General features: G+C 46.6%; 1 protein-coding gene across 1 annotated transcript; it reads right to left on the bottom strand.

The window, feature by feature from the left end:
• Positions 1-2586: 2586 nt before the first annotated feature.
• On the bottom strand, positions 2587-9877 carry C10H4orf36 (chromosome 10 C4orf36 homolog). The gene is made up of 4 exons (XM_047799004.1): positions 9728-9877; positions 8476-8632; positions 3033-3187; positions 2587-2805 (listed from the first exon to the last, which is right to left on the bottom strand). The coding sequence occupies exons 2-4, from the start codon at positions 8538-8540 to the stop codon at positions 2654-2656; spliced, it is 372 nt and encodes a 123-aa protein (XP_047654960.1). The 5' UTR covers positions 8541-8632; positions 9728-9877; the 3' UTR covers positions 2587-2653.
• Positions 9878-13992: the final 4115 nt, after the last annotated feature.

Genomic DNA, 13992 nt, shown 5'->3' with positions numbered 1-13992 from the left:
TTACCCTACCACAAAAAAGAAGGCCACACTATGAAATACTTTCTACTACGAACCTCTGACCATGCGGAATTTTCAATCAATAATCAATAAATGTATATTAAGGGGCTACATAAGTTAGCTATCAAGGTCAGGCACTAAATTACTATGGTCAGGCACTACAGTACTAACGTAAGTAAAAAACTTCTTATATTATTTCAGGAGAGATAAGCACACATAAATTACATTTATTTTTGTGATGTAATTTTACTTCAATATGTGCAAGTTATTTTTTTTTTCTTTTTAGGGTCACACCTGCAGCATATGGAAGTTCCCAGGCTAGGGGTCCAATCAGCACTGGAGCTGTCGGTGTACACCACAGCCACGGCAACGCTGGATCCTTAACCCACTAAGTGAAGCCAGGATCAAACCCGCCACCTCATGGATACCAATCAGGTTCTTAACCTGCTGAGCCACAACAGGAACTCCCAACACGAGCAATTTAAACCAGGCTCAGAAATATCTGCCTAAAAACATTATTAGAAGAATCTTAAAGCTGCAAACAACCATTTTTTTTCCCAAAAGAATGATGGGAAACTAAAGTTTTTTCAAATCCCACCTTTTCCCAAGGAATATTTAAATGTTTAATTCTGGAAAGCTTTTTGATCACATATGTATTTCATTCATTTTTCACAGCAGCCCTGAAGAAGGATGGAAACACAGAACTCAAATGCCCAATTAATGCCACTAACTCAGGGTGTGGAGACTCTGGGGTGGGAGGAAGATGCTTAAGGTTCCCTGGTGGCTCCTGAGAGCAGATATAAAAGCAATAGGTCTGTGCCTGAGTTTCATAGTGGCATTTTTCACACACGAGCTTTCCACGCTTCTTTTAAAAGGACATAAGCGACAAGCTGATTATCAGAGATTATTGTTTATAAACAGAAATGACCAGGATATGCCATAGGTGCAGTGGTCAGATTTTTCTTTCTTCCCCCCGCCCCCCACTTTTTAGGGCCTGCGCCATAGTCACGGCCACTCAGGGCCGGAGCTGCATCCGCAACCTACGCCACAGCTCACAGCAACACCGGATCCTTAACCCACTGAGTGAGGCCAGGGATTGACCCTGCATCCTCACGGATACTAGTCGGGTTCATTACCACTGAGCCACAGCGGGAACTCCCAGTAGCCAGATGTGTAACTAAAACAATCGGGTCATACGGTCTGGCAAGTTCACAGACGTTGCCAAGAATAAAACAAACATCTCTGAAAATGCAAGACTTCTGGTCTCTACAAAGGTCAGCGGGTCAGCGCAACATCATATACAATCCTGAGGTACCCGGCCACAAAGGGGGTGACGCCCACAGCGACAGCTAGCACTGGAGTACTTCTCAGCGCGTGCCACGCGGCTTTCATCCGGGCCTCGTCACGCCGCCGTGCGGCAGGTACCGGGACTCTGCCCGTCTTACATGTAAGAAACCCAAAGCTCGGACCATCAACTAACCTGCCCCAGGTCACACTACTGGGACTTGAAGAAAGCACACAGGGTTAAAGCATGCACACTCTCAAGTACCACGCCTTGCACAATAAGGCTAAAATACGGGACCATGATGTGCTACTGGATCATCTAACGAACGCTAAATTGTGCTTAAATATAACGTTCACATCCAGGTGCGCTTTGCTGGATTCAAATTCTAGGAAAATTGGTTCATGCAAATCCAATTCTTTCCAGCTCATCAATTCCCCATTCTGCAACCACTCTATACAATTAAAGAGTTTCGCTCACAAACGAGATCTCCGTTCCTATCATTTTCCCACGTGCATGTGTGTCCCTCCTGCTCCAGCAGGCCTCCCAGAGAGACAACGAGAAACGAGGCAAAAGGAAAAAGATGATTTCTTAGGAGAACGAAAACAAAGGCAGTTGTACTCGCCACTTTAAAGTACCCCATGAGGTTAGTAAATGATGTTTCACTGGGACTAGAGAGTTACTAATGAAACCTACCATTTTCTTAAACAAAATGTTTCACAGTTGATCCTTTTAAAAAGATTTCCCTCTCTCTCCCTGTTGGTACCTCCTTGGGGGCCTCAAAGATGAACATTCAGAATATCCGTAGGAGTTCCCGTCATGGCTCAGCAGAAACGAATCCAACGGAGATCCATGAGGATGCAGGTTCGATCCCTGGCCTCGCTCAGTGGGTTAAGGATCTGGCGTTGCCATGAGATGTGCAGTAGGTCGAAGACATGGCTAGGCCCTGGCATTGTGGCTGTGGTGTAGGCCGGTGGCTACAGTTCCAATTCAACCCCTCGCCTGGGAACGTCCATATGCCATGGGCGCAGCCCTACAAAACCAAAAAAAATTTTTTAATTAAAAAAAATATTCTTCAAAATAATGTCTTTTGGCGGGGGAGGGGAAAAAGTCTTCGTACAATTTTGCAAAAATCAAAATGAATGGCACAAATGACTCAATGCCAGCTACACTGTCATCTACGTACCGTGCTGTCCCTTCTGCTACGAAGGTACCAGTACGTGGCAGGGATCTAGAAGGTCTGTCCGAGCTGTCCGCTACCCCACGGGAGCCGGCGCACCCGCCGGGGGTCGAGCGACGTCTGCGCCCGACTTCACACAGTGCGAGGTCGGGGCCCTTGGTGCTCTTTGGAAGCGGAAGGCACAGAGCGCAGACTCAGCTACGAGACGCCCAGCACTTGGGCGGAAGCGGTCTTCTCAAGCCACCCGGCCTTGCCCTCAGGGAAAACTGAACCTCCTCGGCTGTATTCTCCTGATGGTTCAGGTTATTCAAGCGCCTCATTTCACACTCCCTTTCAAGTCGGATGGCTGAAAAATAAAACACAGGAAGCAAGGCAACCGACATTTTCCACCAGGCATGATTTAGTCAAAACTGAATATCCATCACCCGGGAAATTTCACATTCTTGGATACCAAACGCGAAGACAGGCCTACCTAGATAGGGAGCACGGGTGCGAATGAGCTGATGGAAACATTTCTCTAATAACCAAAATAACACACAAAACTGGCAATAAAGTAGTTCGTATAGAACTTACATTCTGCTGAAGGAAGCACACCATCCTCGTTGGTTTGACATCTTTTGAGGCGCATCAAACTACCAAATGCAATTTCTTCCAAGAAAGGCAACTTGATGCTGGTTAGTTTGGTGTGCCAGGTCTCTGTAAGCAGTGCAAGTTCCCAGGGGTCCTGGCTGGGGCAAAAATTCATGAATTCATTCAATAGACACTCATTGACATCTACTGCAGGACATGGAAAAGGCATCTGAATTCTTCGTTCCGTTTCCCACTAGACATTTTGGTTTATAGGCGAGTATCCAGGATTTTCCAAAGTTGCAAATCTAGCCAGGAGAAGGAGCCTTATATTAACTAATGTAGAGCTATATTGAAAAATGGCCACTAATTATAATGACAGGAACATCTGCTCAAAAAACAACCTCCATGGAGTCAATCCAATCTTCCCATGTCTTTAAAGAGGATGTGGTTAAGAACTGTAAGCTCTGGAGTTCCTGCTGGCACAGTGGCTTAAGAATCCAATTTCAGTGGCTAGAGTTCGATTCCTGGCCTGCTGCAGTGGTTTAAGGATCCGACATGGCCCCAGCTGCAGCTTGGATTCAATCCCTGGCCCAGAACCTCCATACACCAAGGGTGCAGCCATATTAAAAAAAAAAAAAAAAAACGAAAGAAAGAAAAAAACAAACAACAGCAACAAAAAACTGCAAGCTCTAAGTCTTTCTTGGCTGATTAAAAGTATGTTCACATTTGGAGTTCTCATCATGGCTCACTGGAAATGAATCTGACTAGCATGCATGAGGACACAGGTTCCATCCCTGGCCTCGCTCACTGGGTTAAGGATCCTGTGAGCTGTGGTGTAGGTCGCAGATACAGCGTGGATTCCCTCATTGCTGTGGCTGTGATGTAGGCTGGCATCTACAGCTCTGATTCCACCCCTAGCCTGGGAACCTCCATACGCTTCGGGTGTGGCCCTAAAAAGCAAAATAGATAAATAAAAAAAAGCAGCACTAGTGTCAAGAGAAGTCTTAGAAAACTGGAGAAGGGAATGAAATCCCAGAAGACAATATTTAAAAGTAATCACAGAGTTCTCGCTGTAGCCCAACACGATCAGCAGCATCTTGGGAGTGCTGGGACGCAGGTTTGATCCCCGGCCTGGCAGAGTGGGTTAAGGATCTGGCATTGCCACAGCTGTGGCTCAGGTCTGGACTCTGGTTTGGATCTGATCCCTGTCCTGGGAACTCCATATGCCATGGAGCGGCCAAAATAAAATTTTTAAAAAAAAAAGTATCACAATGAACTCTCAATGGATTGTTCTGTGTATCCTAATGTGGAAATGTATTTGCTACATTTCTCATCTATAGTCAACACGCATTCATATGCACGAGGAAAGATGAAAGACCTGCTTCGGTACCGGTAGGGGAGGTGAGGACATTCTACCCACGCCATCTGTTTTCCTCCTCAGTGTCCTTGTTTTTTGGTGGCTTATTTTATTTTATTTTGGCCTCCCAGAGGCATATGGAGTTCCTAGGATCAGAGCCGAGCCACAGATTCAACCTACGCTGCCGTGACCTACACCATAGCTGTGGCAATACTGGATCCCTAACCCACTGTGCAGGACAGAGGATTGAACCTGCATCCCAATGCTGCAGAGATGCTCCGACCCCTTTGCACCACAGCAGACACTCTGACTTCCTTGCTACTTTGTATTAACTTTAAAGAGTGACTTGAAATCTACAGTTATTATAAATGCCCTTGAGCTAATGCACAAAGGCATGGTCATCAGGACTCAGTGAAGCATCGTTTGTCACAACAGAACGCCCCCAAAATAGCTTTACTATCTATCAAGAAGAGCCTGGTTAAACAAACTGCAGTACACACATATAACGAAAGAATGAGGTTTATCCTTATGTGTTGACTTGGAAAGATTGGCAATAAGTAATATTTACCTAGCACCTACTACATGCTAGACACTGTCTTAATCAGTTTACACATATAAACACATGTAATTGCCATAGTAACCCTCTGAAGTAGACAGATGCTATTGTTATGTTCATTCTCTAGATTAGGAAACAAGGCTAGAGAACTTGCTCAAGGTTACAAGGCTTGAGTTTGAAATTTGAACCCAGAAAGGCAGACTCTAGAATCTATGCTCTTATCTACGAGGCTGCACAAGACACAGTAGGAGAGAGAGCAAAGCTCAATACAATCCCAAGTGTAAAAACGTGTGTATACACATGTGTGTGTGTATCTTGTGTAACAGAAATGCTAGAAAAATATAAGCACTTGACCTGGGTGGGGCTGGGTGGCCGGGGGGGGGGGGGGGGGGGGGGGATGGGAATGGGATTATGAGAAATAACATTTCATTTTTCCTTTCAAATGCTTCTGTGCTGTTTGAATGTTTTTAGTATATGTTTTTAAATTAAAATTTTCCAAAAACACTTAACCAAAAAAAGCCCAAAGCGAGGAGCTGCCTCAGCAAATGAACTCCAAAGAGTTCTCTTCCTCTCAATTTAGCTGCTCTTACAAAAAGAATATCAAATATTTTCTTGTGAGAATGATAGAGTTGACACTGGTTGTACGGATATTATTTATAAGATTCCATACAGCCAAAACCACAGGATCAGCAACTTTTTTTTTTTTTTGTCTTTTTAGGGCTGCACCCACAGCACATGGAGATACCCAGGCTGGGGGGCAAATCAGAGCTAGAGCTACCAGCCTGTGCCACAGCCGCAGCAACACCAGATCCGAGCTGAGTCTGCCACCTACACCACAGTTCACGCCGGATCCTCAATCCCCTGAGCAAGGATGTGTCCTCATGGATGCTAGTCAGATTCATTTCCGCTGAGCCACAACAGGAACTCTAGAATCAGTGCTTTAAATCATGCTTTAGACACAAGAATAACTTCATCATAAAAATTATAATAATGACTACAGCAGTATTTGCTTATAGTTCAAGGTCTAAACACAGACTGAACTGATAAATCTAAATAGAACGCAGTAGTTCCCATCATGGCTCAGTGGTTAATGAATCCGACTAGGAACCATGAGGTTGCAGGTTCAATCCCTGGCCTTGCTCAGTGGGTTAAGGATCCGGCGTTGCCGTGAGCTGTGGTATAGGTCGCAGACGAGGCTCGGATCCCACATTGCTGTGGCTGTGATGTAGGACGGCAGCTACAGCTCCAATTCGACCCCTCGCCTGGGAACCTCCATATGCTGCAGAAGTGGCTCTAGAAAAGGCAAAAAGACAGGGGGAAAAAAAATTACATAGAATGCAATGGTGAGTTTTCTCTGCCTTTCCCCTGCTCTTGTTTTTGCAACCTGTGGGTTATCTCCATTTATTTCTTAGAAAATTGTCAGAGTAAAATTCAGAATTCTCATTGTGGCTCAGCAGTGACAAACCTGACTAGTACCCATGAGGATGTGGGTTTAATCCACGGCCCCACTCAGTGGGTTAAGTATCTGGCATTGTCATGAGCTGTGGTTAGGCCGCAGATGCAGCTTGGATCTGGCGTTGCCGTGGCTGTGGTGTAGGCCAGCAGCTCTGATTCAACCTCTAGCCTGAGAACTTCCATATGCCGCAGATTCAGCCCTCAAAAGCAAAAAAAAAAAAAAAAAAAAAAAAGTAAAATTCAATTGACTTACAGCAGAAAATGTGTCATAGATTATGGCAGAGAGATTAAAAAAACACGTCCAGGAGTTCCTGCTGTGGCTCAGCAGGTTAAGGACCCGACATTCTATGAGGATGCAGGTCCCCTCCTTGGCCTGGCTCAGTGGGTTAAGAATCTGGTGTTGCTTCGGCATAGGCCCCAGCTGCAGCTCCAATTCAACCCCTGGCCTGGGAACTTCCATATGCCACAGGCGTAGCAAGCAAGCAAACAAGAAGAAAGATGTCCAAAAATTAAAAAACAAGGCAGCACTATTTCGTTCTTTTTAATGGCTGAATTGTAGTCCATTGTGTATATGTACCACATCTTCTTAATCCATTTATCTGTCCTTGGCCATTTAGGTTGTTTCCGTGTCTTGGCTATCGTGAATAGTGCTGCAGCAACACAGGGGTGATGTACCTTTTTCAAGAAAGCTCTGTCTGGATATACGCCCAGGAGTGGAAATGCTGGACCATATGGTAGTTCTCTGCTGTTGTGCAGCAACAGGGATGGAACTAGAGATCCTCATACTACGTGCAGTCAGCCAGAATGAGAAAGACAAATACCATACGATATCACTTATATCTGGAATCTAATATGCGGCACACATGAGCCTTTCCACAGAAAAGAAACAAACTCGTGGACATGGAGAACAGACCTGTGGTTGCCAAGAGGGAGGGGGAGGGAGGGAGAGGGACTGGGCGTTTGGGGCTAGGAGAGCCAAACTATTGCATTTAAAAAGGATAAGCAATGAGATTCTGCTGTATAGCCCAGGGAACTGTATCTGATCACTTGTGATGGAACATGATGGAGGATAATGTGAAAAAAAAAAGAACGTATAAATATGTATGAGTGGGTCCCTTTGCTGTATAGCAGAAACTGATAGAACATTGTAAATCAAATATAATAAAAAAAATTTTTTTAAAAGGCAGCACAACGACACCACAGAGGGGAACTCCCATGTGGTAGCAACCCATGTTTATTATGGGTTCACTATTATGTCAGGCAAGATGCAAGTACTTTTTTTTTTTGGCCGTACCTGTGGCACGTGGAAGGTCCTGGGCCAGAGAAGAAACCCACACCGCAGTTGCAACCTGCACCACGGCTGCAGCGATGCCAGATCCTTAACTTGCTGAGCCACACTGGAACTTTCAACATGCAAGTACCTTACATACATTATTTCGTTTGTATTCTTCACCATATAGGTGGATGTTGATGCGTCCGTTTCAGAGGTGTGGAGGCCAAGGCACAGAAGTTCAGTAATTTAAGGCCACATGGGGAGCCAGGGATAGGGCCAGGCTTTGAGCCCCGTTCTTCTTGATCCATGCATCACCCACTAAAGTGTACAGGATGCAAAACTGACTTGTACCAGCTACTTCAGTGTTCTGTTAAGATATATCTGACACCAAGGTATTTTTAGGTAGACTTACACTATCTAAGGTATTTTAAGGTAGCTGTCAGTAGTAGAAACTGCTGCTTTGGAGTAAGAGGACTCAGACTTCGAGCCCTAGTTACTCCCTTACTACATGACTGTGGGACTTTGATCATACCACGTCTCCAAACCTCAGTTTCCTCATTTGAAAGTGTTTTGTTGTAAAGATCAAGCAAAAAAAAAAAAAAATATATATATATATATATAAATATATATATAAACCCTTGTAAAAGCATTTTCCTTTAAAACAAAAACAAACAAAACTGTCCACACACCTGGAAATGCCATACAGCACATTATCTCATGGAGAACGTACAGGTGCCCAGTACTTTCATTTTAACAAGGACACTCCCCATCCCAGTCAATGCTTAACCATGATAAAAATACTTACACTTCATAACAATTGCACCGCAAGATGGTTTCCATTGTGTTCTTTCTTGGCAAGCCATAAGCCATGGTGAATTTTTATGGTCCAGTTTCCTTACACAGGTGCCTGGTGTAATGACTCAGATTTTCGGTTGACTTTGCTTGAAATGATTGCCATGCACCTAATTAATGTTAAAATATTCATTTGGATACTTTTACTAGTCAAATAATCAAAATATTCAGAAAAAAAATTCTGAACGTCCCTAATTAATGTTTATGAACTGAACTCCTACTGCAGCACCGTCTTTCATGTTCCATGATGCCATTTTACCGTTTCTCGCCATGTAAGGAGAAAACGCCAGGTGAACAGCATCGGCATTCCGGCCCGGATTTTGTCATTGCCTACACTTGCCAAACTGGCTCAAACACCTCATCACCAAATAGTGTCTGGCGATGTGGCAACAAACAGCTCTGGGGGCACAGGAACTTTCCGTCTTCCACTGGAGCCCTTTAACGAATGCAAACCTTTCCACGTTTTCCCTTTTTCAAACTTCTGAACTTAAAAAGTGGCCCACTTTAAGCACCACACCCACTATGCACAAAGATTCCGGGAGCAACTGGCTCTGGAGGTCAAGATCGAGATGGGGGGTGCAGGGAGGGAGAGGGGGGAGGAGAGGGGGCGAGAGGGGGGAGGGGAAGGAAAGGGGGAGGGGAGAAGAAGGGAGGGGGAGGGGGAAAGGGGGAAGGGGGGGAGGGGGAAGGGGAGGGGGGGAAAGGGGGAACCCTCCCAGCGCGCCGTCCCCGCCAGAGCCCCGCTCCTCCTCCCATCGGCCCCACACGCGGGGCGAAGACGCCCGTTCGGCGCAGGCTTTGCGAGACGGGGCCGGGAGAGGACGCCGGCGCCCCATTACCGGCGCTCGGGGGTCGGGGAGGGACGCGGTCGCCCGCGGGTCGAGGGCCGCGCGCGCGCCCATCCAGGGGCACATGCCCGCGCACGCGCCGCGAGCCCCCGCCTCCTCCCCGCTCGCGCGCGCGCGGAGCTGCGGGCGCCCCTGCGTCACGCCCCGGCCTCAATAAAGGCCTTTGTGGGGCCGGCCCCGCCCGCGAGGGCCCCGGGGTGCGGAGCCGGGGGCGCGCGCCCGCGGGGTCCCACAGCCGAGGGTCGGCTTGTGGTTTGACGGAACAAACCCGCCGCGAGGCCTTTCCCTGAAAACGCTTCCGAAGCCCAGGGGGGTTGTGTGAAGCGACCTGGGGACGGGGTTTGGGGCGCCACTTACAGACACGCGCGGGCTCCGCCGTGGGGCGTCTCCGCGCGCCGCGGGGCGGGAGGGGACGCGGTGCCTGTGCCCCCGCGCCCGGGTGCGTCAAGGCCCTTTTAAACGCCAGGCCTCGGAACACGTGGTACGTGTTAAGAGCATCATAGGCTCAGAAAGCGTGGCCTGCTGCGCTCGCTTCTGAAGTCGTTGTGCGGTGGGGATTCAGGATGAGTCAATATTTTCATGCGTCAGATGGTCACCAGGTAACGTCAAATGAAAACAGTCCACTTCCATCTTGCGTGAGGGTTTTGGAGCCACGACGGGTTTGGCATTCTAGTTCTGCCGCTTGCTAACTTGCAGGTCTTGCCTACGTAAGTTCTCTAAGCCTCAATTTCCTCACCTGGAAAACAAGTATCATATCCTGTATATTACAGGATTGTTGTGAGGAGCGAAGATTGGGGCTCTAAGGTCTCTGCGGCAGAGGAAGAGCCTAATCACAACATCATTGAACAGGGGAGGGATTACTTATTATTCCAAAATTACTTACTATTCCACCTGTAGAGAGGAGGGATGGACTAAGCTTTTAAGTTCATAAGCTTTTAGTTCATTTTAAGGTCCTTGACGACCGCCCAAGGTCAAACAGCTTGTGAGCTGCAGGGCCAACTTTTGAATCTAAACACAGTACCCCTTCCACCCTGACAAGCTCCCTCTGATATTGGCTCCCAACTTATTAGAACAGGCTCCCAGAGTTAAGCCACCTGTAGCCAGTACGTTTGTGCTTCCCAGAAATTACAAGGTTGCTCTTTCACTGGGTTCCAGTACCAATGGAAAAGGAGCAGCCGGAAGTGAAAGGGGGTGTTCGTATTTTAACACATTGGTGGATTAACACATTCATGGATTTTGATATCTCCATAGTAGATTTTGACTTGAATTTTTAAAATAAATTAGTATCCTGGTGGGGAAGGGGAGATGAGTCTACCACATGCCCATAAGTGTTGTCAGTATTGTCCTGTGGAACCCACTCATGCCCGTGTGTATGCGCGGTTTCAAGATAAAATATAGTTCTCAGAGGGGACCTAAACGTTTGCAAGCCACTGTCTAGGATCATTTCATTTTAGTGACAAGGAAGCCAAGACTAAGCTGTTAGCTGAGGTCACACGTGATGGGACAGAGATGGGCCACCTTGGAGTTGAAGTGGCTGTGGTTTCCTGGCCTGTTTTCTTTCTATAGGCAGAGAAATTAAGGCACAGGGAGGGGATGTGGTGGGTCCAGGGTCTCTCTGAGAGAAAGGAGTCTGTGAGGTCTCCACGTGGGAACTTATTTTCTACGCATCTCCCTTTGAACAAATATGGTGGAAGGCAGAGCATAACGTCTGAAACGAGGTCATAAAAAGCATTGTGGCTTCCTCCTGGAGGTCTCTCTTGGATCACGAACCCTGGAAGAGGTCAGCTGCCATGTTGGGAGGACACCCAAGCCAGCTTATGGAGAAAATCCCATGCAGAGGAATCGAGGCCTCTAACGGGTGGAGCTGAGGCCTCTTGCTACCAACTGTGTGCGTGCCATCAAGGCACATCCCCCAAGGTTCAAGCTTTCAGATAACTGCAGCCCCACTGATGTCTTCACTGAAACTTCATGGGAGACCCTGAGCCAGAACCACCTCAGCCACCTAAGGATTTCTGGCGTTCAGAAAATATGAGATGATAAATGTTCATCATTTTAAGCCATCAATCTTAGGGATATTTGTTACAGAGCAATGGATAACTAATATACCATTATACCATTAGTGTCTTTTTTTTTTGTCTTTGCAGGGCTGCCTCTGCAGCATATGGAGGTTCCCAGGCTAGGGGTCAAATCAGAGCTGCAGCTGCAGCTGCAGGCCTACCCCACAGCCATAGCAACTCCGGATCCAAGCTGTGTCTGTGAACTACAAACACCATAGCTCAGGCAACGCCAGATCCTAACCCACTGAGCGAGGCCAGGGATCAAACCTGCGTCCTCATGGATTCGAGTCAGATTCGTTTCCACTGCACTACAACGCGAACTCCCCATTCGAGTCTTATTGTAGGAGGAATTTTGTTTTCCTTCTTTTTTTGGGGGGGAGGGTGAGGGGCGCGCACCTGAGGCATGTGGAAGTTCCCAGGCCAGGGATTGAACCGGAGCCACAGCAGTGATCCCAGCTGCTGCAGTGACGATGCCAGATCCTTAAACTTGCTGAGCCACAAGAGAATTCCAAGAAGGAATATTTTATATAGAAGAAAATAGCCGTGTGTTTATCACTGAGATTAATGGCTTGATTAAAATAAGCAGTAAAACATGCTTTACTGACCTTTACTGGGCAGCTGCTTCTGCTAAATCTCATCTAGGACCAGTATAGATCCTTAAAAACCATCAGCACAGAAAACACGCTTTGACACTGGAACAACACGGGTTTGACTTTTGTAGGTCCACTTAAATGTGGGTTTTTTAATACTACCGGGCGACAAGATCTGAAGATGGTTCAAGTCCACGGTTACAGAGAAACCATGGATATGGAAGGCTGACTGTAAGTTATACTCAGATTTTTGATTGGGGGGGGTGGTCAGTGACCAGAACCCCCCCATTGTTTAAGGGTCAATGGTATATGGTAAGCGCCACTCCCCCACTTATTATGAACTAAATAACAGAAAATCCTATGGAATATGCAAAGATATCCAATATAGATCTGGTTCCCACCCCCGTAATTACTATTTTAGGTTTTTTTTGAAATATCAAATTGTTTCTAAACATAACTCTCCCTTGCTCTTGCCTCCTTCCTCCCTCTCTCTCCTCTCCCTTCCTCCCCCCTTCCTCCTTCCCCTGCTTTCCTCTCTCCGTCTCCATCTCTATCAATAGCCCCCCTCTGTTCTTCTACTGCCCCGCGTATCATCTTCACTGATCTCCACTAGTTCAGAAAGTTGCCCCTTGGCATTTAAATTGATTAAGAGCATTGCTGCCACCTAGTGAGAAAACTGAGGTACCGGGAGGACTGCAAAGGAGACATAATCACAAGGCGGAAGCAATGCCAGGGTGATGACACTTGCTATGCTTTGGTATTTCACGTACATTGTCTCATTTAATTATCACAACAATTGGTGGTACTATTAATTTAGTGATATGATTTTCAGGTTATTAGAGAAGAAAAAACAGCCACCTCCAGCAGGTCACAAGATTTGACCCAAGACTATCTGATTCTGCTTTTTTTTGTTAGGTTGTTTTTTTGGGGTTTTATTGGTTTTTTAGGGCTGCACCCATAGCATATGGAAATCCCAAGGCTAGGGGTCAAATCAGAGCTGTAGCTGTTGGCCTACGCCACAGCCACGTATTGCAGGATCTGAGCCACATCTTGGACCGGAACCCTGGCTCACGGCAAGACCAGGTCAAACCTGCATGCTCATGGACACTGGGCAGGTTTGTTACCACTGAGCCATAATAGGAACTCTAAGACAAGCTGATTCTTGATTTTTTAATCTCTCTAGTGCACTGTACATTCTCCCAGGGCTGTAATTTGGGCATGGTTCTAGTGTGTGTGTGTGTGTGTGTGTGTGTGTGTGTGTGTGTGTGTACATATTTTTTTTTTTTTCTTTTTAGGGCCACACCTGCAGCACGTGGAGATTCCCAGGCTAGGGGTCTAATCGGAGCTGTAGCTGCCAGCCTACATCACAGCCACAGCAACACAGGATCCAAGCCAAGTCTGTGACCTACACCACAGCTCACGGCAATGCTGGATCCTTAATCCGCTGAGCAAGGCCAGGGATTGAACCTGTAACCTCATGGTTCCTAGTCAGATTCATTTCTGCTGCGCCAAGATGTGAACTCCTATATTTTTAAGTATTTTTGCAACCGCCCTTTTCAAGCATTCTGTTAATTTCTCATCATATATATATATATATGCATTCTACTTTCAAAGAGTGATTTTTTAAAGATATTTGAATTCAGGAGTTCCCATCATGGCGCAGTGATTAACGAATCTGACTAGGAACCATGAGGTTGCGGGTTCATTCCCTGACCTTGCTCAGTGGGTTAAGGATCTGGCGTTGCCGTGAGCTGTGGTGTAGCTCACAGGCGCGGCTCAGATCCTGAGTTGCTGTGGCTGTGGTGTAGGCTGGCGGCTACAGCTCCGATTAGACCCCTAGCCTGGGAACCTCCATATGCCTCCAGAGAGGCCCTAGAAATGGCAAAAAGATATTTTTAATTCAAAGAGCAATTTTTTTTCTTTTGACTAAATATGTAAATTGCAGATTCAGCCTACACTTTTTTCATGGCTACAC

The sequence above is a fragment of the Phacochoerus africanus genome, chromosome 10, assembly GCF_016906955.1.
Source record: "Phacochoerus africanus isolate WHEZ1 chromosome 10, ROS_Pafr_v1, whole genome shotgun sequence".
NCBI classification, from domain to species: domain Eukaryota; kingdom Metazoa; phylum Chordata; class Mammalia; order Artiodactyla; family Suidae; genus Phacochoerus; species Phacochoerus africanus.
This window is presented reverse-complemented; position numbering and strand designations above follow the sequence as displayed.